Source organism: Salmo trutta, chromosome 28 (genome assembly GCF_901001165.1).
Source record: "Salmo trutta chromosome 28, fSalTru1.1, whole genome shotgun sequence".
Lineage (NCBI taxonomy): Eukaryota > Metazoa > Chordata > Actinopteri > Salmoniformes > Salmonidae > Salmo > Salmo trutta.
Window position 1 is genome coordinate 16,345,954 of NC_042984.1, and position 19,845 is coordinate 16,365,798.

The 19,845-nt window shown below is 43.0% G+C and overlaps 1 protein-coding gene across 2 annotated transcripts in view; it reads left to right on the top strand.

The window, feature by feature from the left end:
* Positions 1 to 19,845, top strand: part of vwa5b1 (von Willebrand factor A domain containing 5B1) — a 57,320-nt gene that overhangs the window by 19,461 nt on the left and 18,014 nt on the right. For both annotated transcript variants that reach the window (XM_029718850.1, XM_029718849.1), the window contains 8 exons: positions 4,086 to 4,200; positions 4,803 to 4,988; positions 10,354 to 10,561; positions 13,058 to 13,260; positions 15,644 to 15,911; positions 16,165 to 16,473; positions 16,702 to 16,839; positions 17,059 to 17,181. In XM_029718850.1, coding sequence (XP_029574710.1) covers positions 4,086 to 4,200; positions 4,803 to 4,988; positions 10,354 to 10,561; positions 13,058 to 13,260; positions 15,644 to 15,911; positions 16,165 to 16,473; positions 16,702 to 16,839; positions 17,059 to 17,181 — 1,550 coding nt within the window. The remainder of the gene's footprint in view (positions 1 to 4,085; positions 4,201 to 4,802; positions 4,989 to 10,353; positions 10,562 to 13,057; positions 13,261 to 15,643; positions 15,912 to 16,164; positions 16,474 to 16,701; positions 16,840 to 17,058; positions 17,182 to 19,845) is intronic.

A 19,845-nucleotide genomic window follows, 5' to 3' on the forward strand; every position in this document is an offset into this window, starting at 1 on the left:
TTGGCTGTGTGCTTAGGGTCGTTTACCTGTTGGAAGGTGAACCTTCGCCTTCCAGCTGAAAAACATCCCCAAAGCATGATGCTGCCACGACCATGCTTCACCGTAGGGATGGTGCCAGGTTTCCTCCAGACATAACGCTTGGTATTCAGGCCAAAGAGTTCATACTTAGTTTCATAAGAATAGAGAATCTTGATTCTCATGGTCTGAGACTCCTTTAACTGCCTTTTGGCAAATTCCAAGTGGGCTGTCATGTGTCTTTTACTGAGGAGTGGCTTCCATCTGGCCACTCTACCATAAAGGCCTGATTGGTGGAGTGCTGCAGAGATGGTTGTCCTTCTGGAAGGTTCTCCCATCTCCACAGAGGAACTCTGGAGCTCTGTCAGTGTGACCATCAGGTTCTTGGTCACCTCCCTGATGCGGTATTGTGTGTAGATTGAGGAGGATTCTTTTTATTGTATCCATGTTATTTCATAGTTTTGATGTCTTTGCTATTATTCTTCAATGTAGAAAATAGTAAAAATTAAGAAAAACCCTTGAATGAGTAGGTGTCTTGTAAAAGCCTTGTACAGTGCCTTGTAAAAGCCCTTGGTGTTTTTCCTATTTTGTTGCGTTACAACCTGTAATTTAATTGGATTTTTATTTGGATTTCATGAATTGGACATACACAAAATAGTCCAAATTGGGGAAGTGAAATGAAAAAAATAACGTTAAAAGAAAATCCCAAAAATTAAAAACTGAAAAGTGGTGCATACTCCCTTTGCTATGAAGCCCCTAAATAAGTTCTGGTGCAACCAATTACCTTCAGAAGTCACATAATTAGTTAGATTGCACACAGGTGGACTTTATTTAAGTGTCACATGATCTGTCACATGATCTCAGTATACATGCACCTGTTCTGAAAGGCCCCAGAGTCTGCAACACCACCAAGCAAGCGGCACTACCAAGCAAGCGGCACCATGAAGACCAAGGAGCTCTTCAAACAGGTCAGGGATACAGTTGTGGAGAAGTACAAATCAGGGTTGGGTTATAAAAAAATATCAGAAACTTTGAACTTCTCGCAGAGCACCATTAAATCCTTTCTTAAAAAATAGAAAGAATATGGCACCACAACAAACCTGCCAAGACAGGGCCGCCCACCAAAACTCACGGACCAGGCAAGGAGGGCATTAATCAGAGAGGCAACAAAGAGACCAAAGATAACCCTGAAAGAGCTACAATGCTCCACAGTGGAGATTGGAGTATCTGTCCATGGGACCACTTTAAGCCATACACTCCACAGAGCTGGGCTTTACTGAAGAGTGTCCAGAAAAAATCCATTGCTTGAGTAAAAAAATAAGCAAACACGTTTGGTGTTCGCCAAAAGACATGTGGGAGACTCCCCAAACATATGGAAGAAGGTACTCTGGTCAGATGAGACTAAAATGTAGCTTTTTGGCCATCAAGGAAAACGCTATGTCTGGCGCAAACCCAACACCTATCCTCACCCCGAGAACACCATCCCCACAGTGAAGCATAGTGGTGGCAGCATCATGCTGTGGGGATGTTCTTCATCGGCAGGGACTGGGAAACTGGTCAGAATTGAAGGAATGATGGATGGTGCTAAGTACAGGGGTATTTCTTGAGGGAAACCTGTTTCAGTCTTCCAGTGATTTGAGACTGGGACGGAGGTTCACCTTCCAGCAGGACAATGACCCTAAGCATACTGCTTAAGCAACACTCAAGTGGTTTAAGGGGAAACATTTAAATGTCTTGGAATGGCCTAGTCAAAGCCCAGACCTCAATCCAATTTAGAATCTGCGGTATGACTTAAAGATTGCTGTACACCAGCAGAACCCATCCAACTTGAAGGAGCTGGAGCAGTTTTGCCTTGAAGAATGGGCAAAAATCCCAGTGGCTAGATGTGCCAAGCTTACAGAGACATACCCCAAGAGACTTGTAGCTGTAATTGCTGCAATTGTGGCTCTACAAAGTATTGACATATTTTGTTTGGGGGGGGGGGGGGGTAGTTATGCACACTCAAGTTTTCAGTTTTTTGTCTTATTTCCTGTTTGTTTCACAATAAAAAATATTTTGCATTTTCAAAGTGGTAGGCATGTTGTGTAAATCAAATGATACAGCCCCCCCCCCCAAATCTATTTTAATTCCAGGTTGTAAGGAAACAAAATAGGAAAAATGCCAAGGGGGTGAATACTTTTGCAAGCCACTGTATATATCTATCTATATATATCTATATATTCTTTTTTTTACGGACCCCCTGCAGTACATTCACAGACCCCTAGGGGAGCACATACCCCTGATTGAATACCCCTGGTTTACACCATCAACATTAGTTTTCCATTCATACAACATGTTAGGTAAATTGCCACAGTAGATTTGTACGGAAGTCTGCTCAAAAAATGACTGTTGTTCCGATAATTATTCCAACCAGAGGGCGAATTACTCTTGAAAAATGTTGGCTGCAATCAAGACTTAAAGAGAATTTAGACATCCGTTAGGGAGCCGTAAATGACTGGCCAATGTTGTTTGCAATTGAGATCAGCTGTGCGGGTGATTTCAGAGCATATGAATGGTTTAACAAGAGATCAGATGGTGATAATCTGGTGGCTTTCGATGGTTGCAATTAGCCCAATCAATATGATGGAGCCTGCTAATGCATGGCCTCTCTTGTTAATGATTATTATGTTCACAGCATTCAGACATGTAATCAAGGCTAGAGGATTGGAGGGAGCTTAAGTGCAAAACCTTGTTATTGCTCAGTAATCCTTTTAAAATGAAGCTTGGAAATATGCACCTAATATTTGCACAGTTCTTGATATTATTTGGTGTGACAACAAAAAATAAATTTGCGTTGGGTATGGTAAAGTCAAATCAACTCACTGTGTCAACAATGTCATATAGTGTTGGTAATAGTAATATTTTCAAACACTGCAACACACTGACGCTCTGAACATGCCCCTACAGAATCAAAACACCAGCTGTTGATAGACCAAGAAAGGCAATAACACAGTTCTCTCTGCAGGGAATGGGATATTGTTTCACTTTGTTTGTTGCATCTGCAATCTCAGTCCGCAGTCATCCTCTCCTGAACTACTCCTGATTTAATGACTTTAAGTCTTCTCCTTTTTAAGGGATGAATGCACCTAGATGATTGGATTAGATATACAGTGGTCCGGCCAATCCGCCCACGCATCCAGATTGATTATCGCTCCACTCTCACAAATCAGCACACCCCCGGTCAGTGGACAGAGCAAATACTAATGAATCTCTGCTACCAGGGCTGCGTCCCAAATGGCACCCTATTCCGAACCTAGTGCACTACCTTTGACCAGAGCGTAGGGCACTATAAGGAATAGGGTGCCATTTGGGACATATCCCAGGAGTCTATGTCAGACATGTAGCTATGCTAAATGTTGCGTTTCCCTTTTAATCCCCACTGTCTGACCTCATCAAATATGCAGAGGAGCCATCGCTGGTGCATCTGCTGGTGTTGAGACGGAGATCATCTCAGCCATCTCTAATTCATCCTCAGTATGAGCTGTGAAGTGTAATTGACAAACCTAATGAGAAAACTGATGAGATACAACATTAGACTGGATGATGAAAATAGACCGTCAGCCAAGTCCCGACCATTTCTCTCTTGATCTCTCTCTTGATCTCTTTCTTGATCTCTCTCTTGATCTCTCTCTCTCTCTCTCTCTCTCTCTCTTTCTCTTTCTCTTTCTCTTTCTCTTTCTCTTTCTCTTTCTCTCTCTCTTTCTCTCTCCTTTTCAAGAAACTCACTCCCCAGGCACGTCTTGGCTTTCAAGACTGAAAAACAATTTCCAATTTGGCATCATCTTAGTTTTCTGCTACGATGCGCAACAAATTACATTACTGATATAACCCAATACTTTGAGGGGGCTGTTTTGTAATATAGCATCACCTCTAAGTACCACCGGACCATCTCAATAGGGCTTTCTCTGTGAGGGAATGCATGTCTCTCTGAGAGATAAGGTGTGTGACTTTTAATAGGCTCAGATAGCTATAGATCTTTTCAGGTCTTTCTCTAAGCCTGAGCTGAGGAGATGTGTATCTTGTTTTGGCAGGTGCTTCACTTTCGGCATCGGTCAGAGTGCTTGCAGGAGACTGGTGACTGGACTGGCTACCGTTTCCAAAGGAACGGCAGAGTTCTTGGCAGAAGGGGAGAGACTGCAGCCCAAGGTCTTCATTTCCAATTACATGTTTATCCTCCTCTTTGCGAAAACCAGCTATTCTGAATGTCATAGAGGAGGGTCATTATGCAGTGGATACAAAACTACTGTTACCAATGAACAATTCATTTTGTTGAGCAAAACACCTATTAGAATCAGTCTGCTTCACAGCATACTTTTGAAATAATTAATTATTCTATTCTCACAGGCTTACAGGCTTGTTTTCTCATTACCGGTATGTAAAACTCAAGGCAACAGAGACATGCAGACATACAATGTCACAATTGTATTGTACAGGCAGAGGGTTTCTGGGTATGTTGTAATAATTTCAACAGATCTCTATTCTATGCCATCTGTAGTCTCACAAGCCCAGACGCGCAATGCTGTGTCTTTGCAATCCGTACTGAACTTCTACAACCCTGGAACTCAAGGCTATGTTATCTGCATTTCTCTGTCTATATGCAGCAGGTAGCCTAGAGGTTAGAGTCTGAATGTGTGAAATAGGACAAATATAAGTACCCACCAAATTATTATTAAGTCACTGAAAAACATAATAAGAATTTCAATAGATCTCTATTTCAAATGTATATCTCTCTGTTTATATTCTCCCAGATGATCAAGTCTCTGAAGAAGACCATGGCCCCAGTGCTGAGTGACATTGCCATCGACTGGTTGTTCCCTGAGACCAAGGAAGTGTTGCTCTCCCCTGTAGGCTCCACCTTCCTGTTCCCTGGGGACCGTCTGATTGGCTACAGTGTTGTCTGTGACACCACACGCTACCATCCCAACCCCAAGTCTGTAAGTAGGCCTACACCTTGACATAAAGTGGCTATGTAATATGCATTCATATAGTGTGTTTAACATATTGAGTCTTCTCACTCCTGAATGTGACTGTATCTGTTCCCCTATATTTCAATTCAATAGGTATTCTCTGGGCTCTATTTTCAGCTGACATTAAGGCGCACATTAGTTTGCAATTTCGTCACGTAAAAACTGGCGCACTGGCATTTTCCAGCCCTAACGCCAGGTTCAGCAATTTACCTGTCAAACATCAGCACGCTTGCGCCCAGATGGGAGGGGTGGAAATATTTGAGGCGTGTCCTTAAAACATGATCAAAAGTGCTAATTTCAGGCAGTGTTGGTAGGGATATTTAAGACCAACCAAAAGCTTGTTTTAGCACTAATGCAGTTGGTTATTGCATGAATTGTTACAGCAGATACGCAGCCTATCCAGCAGTGATGCACACTGCCCAATATGTGATTTGGTGCCTGTATACTTGGTATTAAAAAAATACTTAATTGAAAGGAGGGGCTATGTTTGATTTTTAATCAAATAAAATGAAATGGGGAAAAAACATTAGTTTTATGTTTAAACATTTTAGAACCGTAAAACACTAATGTTTTTTCCCCATTTTATTTGATTAAAAACCAAACATAGCCTCCCCTTCTTTCAATTAAGTATTTTCTTATTTGTGTCCTGCCCGATGTAATCATGTAGACTAGTTAAGACCACCAGTAAAGTGTTTGGCTCATCATGAGACTGCTTGGAAATCAATCTTAATCACCAAAGCTTTATTAAAATATGAAGTTTGAGATGAGCAAAACAGTGACTTGACATTTCCTTTTTATGTATGTATTGTAGGCATGCCTACATTATTTTAGCCATGCTTTGGATGTGTGTAAAACCCGCTCCTTGATGTAGGCTACGTGTTTCCATGCCCATCATGAAACAAGAGATGAGAACCTCAGTGTTTGTTTTTCGTTTAATGTTTTTAAAACCCAAGATCTTTGTAGGCTACCCTTACCCTAGGCCTACTATAACGAAGGCTTATTCAATAGCATTGCATCCGGTCTTTTTTATGATGGGGATTTCATAAAATGTATTTATTTATTGTTGAAAAACAAACAGATTGCTTATTTCTTGTTGAATTTTATCAAAACAAACTTATTTGAATGATTCACTGTCCTAGTTTTATGTTGAGAATGTTGCTGGCATGCATGCAATGCAGCTTCTGGAGGTGTGACTACAATCTGTAAGATGGTTCCAATATGTACTCTAAACGTAAATAGAAATGCAACATGTAAAGTGTTGGTCCCATGTTTCATGACCTGAAATATACGATCCCAGAAATGTGCACTAAAAGCTTATTTCTCTCATATTTTGTGCACACATTTGTTTACATCTCTGTTAATGAGCATTTCTCCTTTGCCAAGATTTTACAGGTGTAAAATCTTGGCAAAGGTGTGGCATATCAAGAAGTGTGGCATATCAAGTGTGACATATCAAGAAGCTGATTAAACAGCATGGTCATTACAGAGGTGCACCTTGTGTTTGGGACAATAAAATACAACTCTAAAATGTGCAATTTGTCACACAACACAATGTCAAAGATGTCTCAAGTTTTGAGGGAATGTGCAATTGGCATGCTGACTGCAGGAATGTCCACCAGAGCTGTTGCCTGAGAATGGAATGTTCATTTCTCTTCCATAAGCTGCATCCAACGTCGTTTTAGAGAATTTGGCAGTACGTCCAACCGGCCTCACAACCGCAGACCACATGTAACCATGCCAGCCCAGGACCTCCACATCCGTCTTCTTCACCTGCGGGATCGTCTGAGTCCAGCGACCCTGGCAGCCAATGAAACTGGGTTTGCTCAACCAAAGAATTTATGCAGAATCTGTCAAAAACCGTCTCAGGGAAGCTGATCTGCGTGCTCGTCGTCCTCACCAGGGTCTTGACCTGACTGCAGTATCGTAACCGACTTCAGTGGGCAAATGCTCGCCTTCGATGGCCGCTGATACCCTGGAGAAGTGTGCTTTTCACGGATTAATCCCGGTTTCAACTGTACCGGTCAGAGGGCAGATAGCGAGCGTGTATGGTGTTGTGTAGGTGAGTGGTAAACTGATGTCATCGTTGTGAACAGAGTGCCCCATGGTGGCGGTGGGGTTATGGTATGGGCAGACATAAGCTACGGACAATGAACACAAACACACACAGATACTGTGACGAGATCCTGAGGCCCATTGTTGTGCCATTCATCCTCCGCCATCACCTCATGTTTCAGCATGATAATGCACGGCCCCATGTCGAAAGGATCTGTACACAATTCCTGGAAGCTGAAAATGTCCCAGTTCTTCCATGGCCTGCATACTCACCAGACATGTCACCCATTGAGCATGTTTGGGATGCTCTGAATTGACGTGAACGACAGCGTGTTACAGTTCCTGCCAATATCCAGCAACTTCACATAGCCATATTGAAGAGGAGTGGGACAACATTCCACAGGCCACAATCAACAGCCTGATCAACTCTATGTGAAGGAGATGTGTTGCACTGCATGAGGCAAATGGTGGTCCTACCAGATACTGACTGGTTTTCTGATCCATGCCCCTACCTTTATATGTGACCAACATATGCATATATATATAAGTTATATGTGACCAACATATTCATATCTGTATTTTCAGTCATGTGAAATCCATAGATTAGGGCCTAATGAATACATTTCAATATGAACTGTAACTCTGTAAAATCTTTGGAATTTTTGCGTTTATATTTTTGTTCAGTGTATATAAAACGTTATATTTAGAAGTCGTTTAAAGGTGAGTGGACATTGTCATTTCTCTTTATATTGGATCTTTGTCCCGCTGCTGTGAGAGGTTTGGATGTGCATAACACCCTCCAATTATGGTGGTGCCTGTTAGTGTATTTAGACAGCCTATTTAAAACAAGTCGTTGTTTTGTTTAGAATTTGATTCGAATTATTCGCTCTCTTTTTAGGCCTTTTTAATAATACATTTAATCTAGCTAATAATGTATTTTATCTTACTTATTGACAACATTTGGCATGTCCATGCTCAGCCATAATGCAATTTACAGTAGGCCTAACCCCTATATATTTGTATTTATTTAACTAGGTAAGTCAGTTAAGAACAAATTCTTCTTTACAATGACGGCCTACCAGGGAACAGTGGGTTAATGGCCTTGTTCAGGGGCAGATTTTTTATATTGTCAGCTTAGTAAAGATGAGATAGGTCTACAGTTTGTTATTTTGTTTCTGTATGCTTTTTAACAAACTATAGCGGACTAAAATTGGAATTGGAGTCCAAGGCAATACATAAAAGACCGTACATACACAACTTTGAGCAACCACATATTTAGCCATGAAGCACGTTCTGATTGGCCAGCGAGCAGCCAAGTCTTGACACACCCACAACTTGTTTATTCATCAAAACTAAGCCCTTTCGCACCAACTACACCGTTAAATGTGGTTGTGAATATAGCAAAAATATTTCTGCCACACCCCAGAACCTAAAGTGCTACTGCCAGCGCCTAGATTGACCATTTGCGATAGGTTTGTTAAAGTACAGCCCAACATGTTAAATGATTAATGAAGGATGTCAATCATTTTTTATATATACAGTTGAAGTCGGTAGTTTACATAAACCTTAACCAAATACATTTAAACTCAGTTTTTCACAATTCCTGACATTTAATCCTAGTAAAAATTCCCTGTCTTAGGTCAGTTAGGATCACCGCTTTATTTTAAGAATGTGAAATGTCAGAATAATAGTAGAGAGTGATTTATTTCAGCTTTTATTTCTTTCATCACATTCCCAGTGGGTCAGAAGTTTACATACACTCAATTCGTTTTTGGTAGTGTTGCCTTTAAATTGTTTAACTTGGGTCAAACGTTTCAGGTAGCCTTCCACAATCTTCCCACAATAAGTTGGGGGAATTTTGGCCCATTCCTCCTGACAGAGCTGGTGTAACTGAGTCAGGTTTGTAGGCCTCCTTGCTCACACACGCTTTTTCAGTTCTGCCCACAGATTTTCTATAGGAATGAAGTCAGGGCTTTGTGATGGCCACTGCAATACCTTGACTTTGTTGTCCTTAAGCCATTTTGCCACAACTTTGGAAGTATGCTTGGGGTCATTGTCCATTTGGAAGACCCATTTGTGACCAACTTCCTGACTGATGTCTTGAGATGTTGCTTCAATAAATCCACATAATTTTTCTTCCTCATGATGCCATCTATTTTGTGATGTGCACCAGTCCCTCCTGCAGCAAAGCACCCCCCAACATGATGCTACCACCCCCCGTGCTTCACGGTTGGGATGGTGTTCTTCGGTTTGCAAGCCTACCCCTGTTTCCTCCAAACATAACGATGGTCATTATGGCCAAACAGTTCTATTTTGGTTTCATCAGACCAGATGACATTTCTCCAAAAAGTATGATCTTTGTCCCCATGTGCAGTTGCAAACCGTAGTCTGGCTTTTTTATGGCGGTTTTGGAGCAGTGACTTCTTCCTTGGTGAGCGGCCTTTCAGGTTATGTCGATATAGGACTCATTTTACTGTGGATATAAATACTTTTGTATCTGTTTCCTCCAGCATCTTCACAAGGTCCTTTACTATTGTTCTGGGATGATTTGCACTTTTCGCACCAAAGTACGTTCATCTCTAGGAGACAGAACACGTCTCCTTCCTGAGCGGTATGACGGCTGCGTGGTCCCATGGTGTTTATACTTGCGTACTATTGTTTGTACAGATGAACGTGGTACCTTCAGGCATTTGGAAATTGCTCCCAAGGATGAAGCAGACTTGTGGAGGTCTACAATCTTGGCTGATTTGTTCTGATTTACCCATGATGTCAAGCAAAGAGGCACTGAGTTTGAAGGTAGGCCTTGAAATACATCCACAGGTACACCTCCAATTGACTCAAATGATGTCAATTAGCCTATCAGAAGCTTCTAAAGCAATAACATAATTTTCTGGAATTTTCCAAGCTGTTTAAAGGCACAGTCAACTTAGTGTATGTAAACGTCTGAACCACTGGAATTGTGATACAGTGAATTATAAGTGAAGTAATCTTTCTGTAAAAATTGTTGGAAAAATTACTTGTGTCATGCACAATGTAGATGTCCTAACCGACTTGCCAAAACTATAGTTTGTTAACAAGAAATATGGGGAGTGGTTGAAAAATGAGTTTTAATGACTCCAACCTAAGTGTATGTAAACTTCCGACAACTGTATATCCTCTTTGAAAATGTGTCGAAAAACAATATCTTGAAATTAATGTCTCTGTCAGCAACTGTCAATTACTGTCTCTCAAGTGGTGTAGATATAGAGGACACACATTTCCCATTCAACTCTTCCACCAGGATAAGAGGAAGCACTACAGTATGATGCGTTCCAATGACTCAGCCAGCTCCGTGTTTTACCACTCCCAAGAGGAGGACCCAGGGACGACTACAGGCTTCTCTGACTGTCAGGGAACCCACAGGGACATACACTCCAGCCTTCTGTATGACTCCTACCAAGACTCCAGGTCAGAGAGCAGCCCTGGCCCCACAAAGCATAACGCCATGGGTAAGAATCCAGATGATTGATCATCTCTGAATTTCCACTGGTTTAAATGTCGTCCAATGTACACAGTAACAATCACTCAGTCAGACACAATCAAATCTAATTTTATTGGTCACATACACATGGTTAGCAGATATTAATGCGAGTGTATAGAAATGCTAGTGCTTCTAGTTACGCCAGTGAAGTAATATCTAACAAGTAATCTAACAAATTCACAATGACTACCTTATACACACAAATGTAAAGGAATGAATAAGAATATGTACATAAAAATATATGGATGAGCGATGTCCGTGCGGCATAGGCAGATGCAGTAGATGGTATAGAATACAGTATATACATATGAGATGAGTAATGTAGGATATTTATACATTAATGAAGTGGCTTTATTTAAAGTGACTACTGATTCATTTATTAAATCCATGTATTAAATTCATTAAAGTGGCAAGAGATTGAGTCTGTATGTTTGCAGCAGCCACTCTATGTTAGTGATGGCTGTTTAACAGTCTGAAGGCCTTGAGATAGAATCTGTTTTTCAGTCTCTCGGTCCCAGCTTTGATGCACCTGTACTGACCTCACCTTCTGGATGATAGCGGGCTGAATAGGGCAGGTAGTGGAGGGCAGGTAGTTTGCCCCCGGTGATGCGTTGTGCAGACTGCACTATCCTCTGGAGAGCCTTGCAGTTGTGGGCGGAGCAGTTGCCATAACAGGCGATGATACAGACCGATAGGATGCTCTTGATTGTGCATCTGTAAAATTTTGGGAGTACAGGAGGGGGCTGAGAATGCACCCTAGTGGGGCCCCAGTGTTGAGGATCAGCTCGGTGGAGATTTTATTTCCTACCCTCACCACCTGGGGGTGGCCCATCAGAAAGTCCAGGACCCAGTTGCACAGGGCGGGGTCGAGACCCAGGGTCTCGAGCTTAATGACGAGTTTGGAGGGTACTATTGTGTTAAATGCTGAGCTGTAGTCAATGAACAGCATTCTTACATAGGTATTCCTCTTGTCCAGATGGGATAGGGCAGTGTGCAGTGTGATGGCGATTGTGTCATCTGTGGACCTATTGGGGCGGTAAGCAAATTGGAGTGGGTCTAGGGTATCAGGTAGGGTGGAGGTGATATGATCCTTGACTAGTCTCTCAAAGCACTTCATGATGACAAAAGTGAGTGCTACGCTGTCGATAGTCATTTAGTTCAGTTACCTTAGCTTTCTTGGGAACAGGAACAATGGTGGCCATCTTGAATCATGTGGGCACAGCAGACTGGGATAGGGATTGATTGAATATGTTTGTAAACACACCAGCCAGCTGGTCTGCGCATACTCTGAGGACACGGCTAGGGATGCCGTCTGGGCCGGCAGCCTTGCGAGGGTTAACACGTTTAAATGTTTTACTCACGTTGGGTATGGTGAAGGAGAGCCCACAGGCTTTGGTAGTGGGCCGTGTCAGAGGCACTGTATTATCCTCAAAGCGAGCAAAGAAGTTGTTTAATTTGTCTGGGAGCAAGACGTTGATATTTTCTTTTTGTAATCCATGATTGGCTGTAGACCCTGCCACATACGTCTCGTGTTTGAGCCATTGAATTGCGACTCTACTTTGTCTCTATACTGACGCTTTGCTTGTTTGATTGCCTTGCGGAGGGAATAGCTACACTGTTTGTATTTGGTCATGTTTCCAGTCGCCTTGCCATGGTTAAAAGCAGTGGTTTGCGCTTTCAGTTTTGCGCAAATGCTGCCATCAATCCACGGTTTCTGGTTAGGGAAGGTTTTAATAGTCACAGTGGGTAAAACATCACTGATGCGCTTGTTAATTAACTCGCTCACCGAGTCAGCGTATACATCAGTGTTGTTGTCTGAGGCTACCCGGAACATATCCCAGTCCACGTGAAGCAATCTTGAAGCGTGGAATCCGATTGGTCAGACCAGCGTTGGATAGACCTGAGCATGGGCGTTTCCTGTTTTAGTTTCTGTCTATAGGCTGGGAGCAACAAAATGGAGTCATGGTCAGATTTGCCGAAGGGAGGGCGGGGGAGGGCTTTGTATGCGTTGTGGAAGTTAGAGTAGCAATGGTCGAGAATGCTGCCAGCTCTTGTCGCGCATTCGATATGCTGATAGAATTTAGGAAGCCTTGTTCTCAGATTAGCTTTGTTAAAATCCCCAGCTACAATAAATGCAACCTCAGGTTGTATGGTTTACAGTTTACATAGAGTCCAGTGAAGATCTTTCAGGGCCGTTGAGGTATCTGCTATACACGGCTGTGACTATTATCGAAGATAATTCTTTTGGAAGATGATGTGGTCGGCATTTGATTGTAAGGAATTCTAGGTCAGGTGAACAAAAGGACCTGTATGTCATTATGATCACACCATGAGTTGTTAATCATAAGGCATACACCCCCGCCCTTCATCTTATCTGAGAGACATGATCACTCAGTCAGACATGATCACTCAGTCATGTTTATTTGTGCACAAAACTGATTGTAATCTTTTCACAAACCCATAGGAATGGACAGTAAAACATCACCTAGAAGACGTGGGTATAGCACCAACCAGATAGTGGACTACAACCCCAACATGAAGAAGACCTACACTCCCAGTGACCCCAGCTCTGTAGAGGGGAAGAACCCGCTGAGGAGAGCTAAGGTCCAGGAGCTGAATGGACAGACCAGCCCTGACTATGGAGCACAGTGGAAGACTGAATACCAGGTGAGTGCAGAGTCTGTAATCTTGTTGCACTGGCAACAGATCTGGCTCTCGACTCTGGAGACTGGGGTTCGATCCCTGTGTCCACTGCTCCTACTGTGTCTCTCTCTTCTTCATCTATCTCCCACTCTACTTTTAATTTGAAGAACAAGGATTATGAGGGGAATTTTTCTAGAAAATAAAAACGTATTGAATACGTTAGAAACATGTGTTAATATGATCCACGGTTCAATCTTCAAATGGAATCCTTTAAGGACAGTTCAATTTATTATTTGTTCTTAACCACACAAAAGCCATTTGAGAACACCACAGAATACGTAAGACATTGGAGCAAAAATAATATGCTTTCATAGGGAAAGTAAGAACCAGGTTGGTTTTTACATGTTGATATTTCTGCATCAGGTGTTTTGGGTGTGCATGTACACGGATATTAAAATCTCAACACTCTTTCGCTATGCCTGGCAGCAAAACAACCCAGGCAGTCAATGTTGATATTACAGTGGCATTGGAGAAGTACAAAAGGGCTGGGAGAAAGCTATCTGACCTTGGGATGAGTTGGAGTGTAATCAAGAATACAAAAGAAGAAGGTGCTCTCATCACTAATGAGGGCCACAATAATTTCACGATTGACAATATACGGTCTGAAAGTTGCCCGAAGAATATTGGCATAATCAAGACAAGGCTCACCTGTCTCTCAATGGTACCTGTCCTTGTACAAATGATTTACTTGGGAATTGACATTGATCTGCAAACTGTGATAGTTACCAGTGATTTGGCACTGGGTGCTGAGATTATTGAGAGACAGGTGATTATTGATTTTATGGTACCAGTTAAAAGTTTGGACACACCTACTCATTCAAGGGATTTTCTTTATTTTTACTATTTTCTAAATTGTAGAATAATAGTGAAGACATCAAAACTATGAAATAACACATGGAATCATGTACAGTAGTAACCAAAAAAGTGTTAAACAAATCAAAATATATTTTATATTTGAGATTCTTCAAAGTAGCCACCCTTTGCCTTGATGACAGCTTTGCACACTCTTGGCATTCTCTCAACCAGCTTCATGAGGAATGCTTTTCCAACAGTCTTGAAGGAGTTCCCACATACGCTGAACACTTGTTGGCTGCTTTTCCTTCACTCTGTGGGCCAACTCATCCCAAACTATCTAAATTGGGTTGAGGTCGGGTGATTGTGGAGGCCAGGTCATCAGATGCAATGCTCCATCACTCTCCATCCTGGAGGTGTGTTTTGGGTCATTGTCCTGTTGAAAAACTAATGATAGTCCCACTAAGCGCAAACCAGATGGTGATGGTGTATCGCTGTAGAATGCTGTGGTAGCCATCCTGGTTAAGTGTGCCTTGAATTCTAAATAAATCACTGACTATGTCACCAGTAAAGCACCCCTACACCATCACACCAAAATCTAAAATTTGGAATCATCAGACCAAAGGACAGATTTCCACCGGTCTAATGTCCATTGCTCATGTTTCTTGGCCCAAGCAAGTCTCTTCTTCTTATTGGTGTCCATAAGTAGTGGATTCTTTGCAGCAATTTGACCAGAAAGGCATGATTCACGCAGTCTCCTCTAAACAGCTGATGTTGAGATGTGTCTTACTTGAACTCTGTGAAGCATTTACTTGGGCTGCAATTTCTGAGTCTGGTAACTCTAATGAACTTGTCCTCTGCAGCAGAGGTAACTCTGGGTCTTCCTTTCCTGTGCCGGTTCTCATGAGAGCTGGTTTCGTCATAGCGCTTGATAGTTTTTGCGACTGCACTTGAAGAAACTCTCAAAGTTCTTGACATTTTCCTGATTGACTGACCTTCATGTCTTAAAGTAATGATGGACTGTCATTTCTCTTTGCTTATTTGAGCTGTTCTTGCCATAATATGGACTTGGTCTTTTACCAAATAGGGCTATCTTCTGTATACCACCCCTACCTTGTCACAACTCAACTGATTGGCTCAAACACATTAAGAAGGAAAGAACTTCAACAAATTAACTTTTAACAAGGCACAATTGAAATGCATTCCAGGTAACTACCTCATGAAGCTGGTTGAGAGAATGTGAAGAGTGTGCAATGCTGTCAAGGCAAAGGGTGGCTACTTTGAATAATCTCAAATATAAAACACTTTTTTTGGTTACTACATGATTCCATATGTGTTATTTTATAGTTTTGATGTCTTCACTATTATTCTACAATGTAGAAAATAGTAAAAATAAAGAAAAACCCTTGAATGAGTAGGTGTGTCCAAACTTTGACTGGTACTGTATGACAAAACATTTGATACAAATTGACATCGACTCATTTGAAATTGTGGTGCAAGCAATATCATAACAGATAATCAGAATGTATCTGGCGTTTTATGTCTAACCCGACAGCCACAGCTGGTGAGCCTGTGTGCCACATCTGCCACTGCCTTCAGGGGGTGCCCTACCAACGGGGCTTCTCATAGGCCCTCCCCCCAGCAGGAGGGGGCTCCCCAGGAGGCGGAGCCAGAGCAGGCCCACTCCCCCGGCTCCAAGCTGCAGGCCAGAGCCACCAGGAGCTGGGCTTATACAGAGCACGCCTTAGGAGGAGCCAGGAGCACCGTTGGGGAGGACGGCTCGTCCTCCACTGACCCCTCTGTCAGCAGCTTCGGAGACGCAGGTAGGTCCACAACCGGAGCCCTCCCACTCACCCTAAAGATCGTGGTAGACACATACAGTCCCTCAAACCTTAATATTCTCTTCAAGTAAAGTAGTTTTAATTATGGGTAGTTTTAATGATGGGTATTAATGATGGGTAATTATCTGATAAGCACAGTAAATTAAATTCAACCCGTCACTGCATTTATGACTATTAGTGACCTAATATATTCAACAACTGATATCCTAACTACTCCTTATTGTTGTGTTACCAGACTGCTACCCTAATCAGCTGTGTGAGATAGAAACTCCCCAGGGGCCTCCATCCACCCCAGACCTGATCTCAGCCCCTCAGGACAGGGACGTGGGGAAGGGGTTCTGTAAGGCTGTGGTGTCTGGCCTGCTCTGTGGGAAGCCAGTCAAGTGGGAGGTGACCTTTGACATAGAGCCCTACCTGAAGGGCAGAGAGCGGGAAGAGAAGGTTCACGAGGAACTCTGGAATGAAACGTTCCATCACCTGGCTGGACGTTCCATCATTCAGGACTTTGAGCACATGGTAGATCAGGAGTGTGAGATTGAGCATGGTATGTAAGACATGGGTAATATCTCAATGCTCAGATGGTATCTTTTGGAGTGATTGTTGTCTTTATCGTCTTGTTTTGGTAATAGTTTGCTGTATCAAATAGTGACAACCTTGTGCTAATGATGAGGATTTCAGGTGAGAAATCGGATTGCGGATTTCTCCAAATATTTTTTTAATGGAATTTATGTAAATCATGAGATGATGAAGTGACAACAACGTGATTTCTCAGGTTCTGGCAGAAGATACCGGTTATATGCCATTCACACCAGCAAGGCCTGTAACATTCTCAGTAAATACACTGCCTTTGTGCCCGTTGATCTGGACACTAATGAATATCTACAGACCTCTATCGACTACATCAACACAGGTGAGACACTCCTTCATGGTATGCATACATGCACATCGTATGGCAGGGCGTTTTTATATTTTTTTGATCCATTGTCATGACACTTCTTCTGACCTTTATTAAAGATAACGTAACTTTGTCCTTTAATACTACAAAAGGGTAGAGTTCTAAGACCATAATAGCACTGTTGGTTAGGAAATAAATTATGTCTGTGTTGAAAGCTGCTGTTGGGTGTTTCAGGTAAAGGTCTGAAAAGGGGCTCTCGCTCTGGGAACAGGAAGAACCGGGGTTACTCTATCGGACTGGGACGCTCCCAGTCTGGCCGCTTGTCAGAGGAGGCTGAGGACGGACACCTGCCCACCAGTAAGATCTTCACCATACTACATACTAATCAACATTTGTATGTGAGAGGAAGAATGTTTGAAAATGTGTGACAACTCAAATCAAATTTTATTAGTCACATGCGCCAAATACAACAGGTAGACCTTACAGTGAAATGCTTACTTACGAGCCCCTAACCAACAATGCCGTTTAAAAAAATACGGATAAGAATAAGAAATAAAAGTAACAAGTAATTAAAGAGCAGCAGTAAAATAACAATAGCGAGACTATTTACAGGGGGGTACCGGTACAGAGTCAATGTGCAGGACACCGGTTAGTTAAGGTAATATTATACATGTAGGTAGAGTTATTTAAGTGACTATGCATAGATGATAACAACAGAGAGTAGCAGCGGTGTAAAGGGGGGGACAATGCAAATAGTCTGGGTAGCCATTTGATTAGGTGTTCAGGAGTCTTATGGCTTGGGGGTAGAAGCTGTTTAGAAGCCTCTTTGACCTAGACTTGGCGCTCCGGTACCGCTTCCCATGAGGTAGCAGAGAGAACAGTCTATGACTAGGGTGGCTGGAGTCTTTGACAATTTTTAGGGTCTTCCTCTGACACCGCCTGGTATAGAGGTCCTGGATGGCAGGAGGCTTGGCCCCAGTGATGTACTGGGCCTTACGCACTACCCTCTGTAGTGCCTTGCGGTCAGAGGCCGAGCAGTTGCCATTCCAGACAGTGATGCAACCAGTCAGGATGCTCTCGATGATGCAGCTGTAGAAACTTTTGAGGATCTGAGGACCCATGCCAAATCTTTTCAGTCTCCTGAGGGGGAATAGGTTTTGTCGTGCCCTCTTGACGACTGTCTTGGTGTGCTTGGAAATTGTTAGTTTGTTGGTGATGTGGACACCAAGGAACTTGAAGCTCTCAACCTGATCCACTGCAGCCCCGTCGATGAGAATGGGGACTCGGTCGGTCCTCTTTTTCCTGTAGTCCACAATCATTTCCTTTGTCTTGAACACGTTGAGGGGAGATTGTTGTCCTGGCACCACACTGCCAGGTTTCTGACCTCCTCCCTATAGGCTGTCTCGTCATTGTCGGTGATCAGGCCTACCACTGTTGTGTCATCGGCAAACTTAATGATGGTGTTGGAGTTGTGCCTGGCCGTGCAGTCATGAGTGAACAGGGAGTACAGGAGGGGACTGAGCACACACCTCTGAGTTGAGGATCAGCGTTGAGGATGTGTTGTCACCTACCCTTACCACCTGGGGGAGGCCCGTCAGGAGATCCAGGATCCAATTGCAGAGGGAGGTGTTTAGTCCCAGGGTCCTTAGCTTATTGATGAGCTTTGAGGGCACTATGGTGTTGAACGCTGAGCTGTAATCAATGAATAGCATTCTCACATAGGTGTTCCTTTTGTCCAGGTGGGAAAGGGCAGTGTGGAGTGCAATAGAGATTGCATCATCTGTGGATCTGTTGGGGCGGTATGCAAATTGGAGTGGGTCTAGGGTTTCTGGGATAATGGTGTTGATGTGAGCCATGACCAGCCTTTCAAAGCACTTCATGGCTACAGACGTGAGCGCTACGGGTCGGTAGTATTTTAGGCAGGTTACCTTAGTGTTCTTGGGCACTGGCACTATGGTGGTCTGCTTAAAACATGTTGGTATTACAGACTTGGAGAGGTTGAAAATGTCAGTGAAGACACCAGTTGGTCAGCGCATGCTCGCAGTACACGTCCTGGTAATCCGTCTGGCCCTGCAGCCTTGTGTTTAAAGGTCTTACTTACATCGGCTGCGGAGAGCGTGATCACAGTCTTCCCGGAACAGCTGGTGCTCCCATGCATGTTTCAGTGTTATTTGCCTCGAAGCGAGCATATAAGTAGTTTAGCTCGTCTGGTAGATTCTTGTCACTGGGCAGCTCTCGGTTGTGCTTCCCTTTGTAGTCTGTAATGGTTTGCAAGCCCTGCCACATCCGACGAGCGTCAGAGCCGGAGTAGTACGATTCAATCTTTGCCTTTGCCTGTATGACGGTTCGTTGGAGGGCATAGCGGGATTTCTTATAAGCTTCCGGGTTAGAGTCCTGCTCCTTGAAAGTGGCAGCTCTAGCCTTTAGCTCAGTGCGGATGTTGCCTGTAATCCATGGCTTCTGGTTGGGGTATGTACGTACGGTCACTGTGGGGACGACGTCATCAATGCAGTTATTGATGAAGTCAATGACTGATGTGGTGTACTCCTCAATGCCATTGGAGGAATCCCGGAACATATTCCAGTCTGTGCTAGCAAAACAGTCCTGTAGCTTAGCATCTGCTTCATCTGACCACTTTTTTATTGATCTAGTCACTGGTGCTTCCTGCTTTAATTTTTACTTGTGAGCAGGAATCAGGAGGAATTATGGTCAGATTTGCCAAATGGAGGACGAGGGAGAGCTTTGTATGTGTCTCTGTGTGTAGAGTAAAGGTTGTCCAGAGTTTTTTTCCTCTGGTTGCACATTTAACATGCTGATAGAAATTTGGTAGAATGGATTTAAGTTTCCCTGCATTAAAGTCCCCGGCTTCTAGGAGCGCCGCCTTTGGGTGAGCGTTTTCTTGTTTGCTTATGGTGGAATACAGCTGATTCAATGCTGTCTTAGTGCCAACCTCTGACTGTGGTGGTATGTAAACAGCTACGAAAAATACAGATGAAAACTCTCTAGGTAGATACTGTAGTC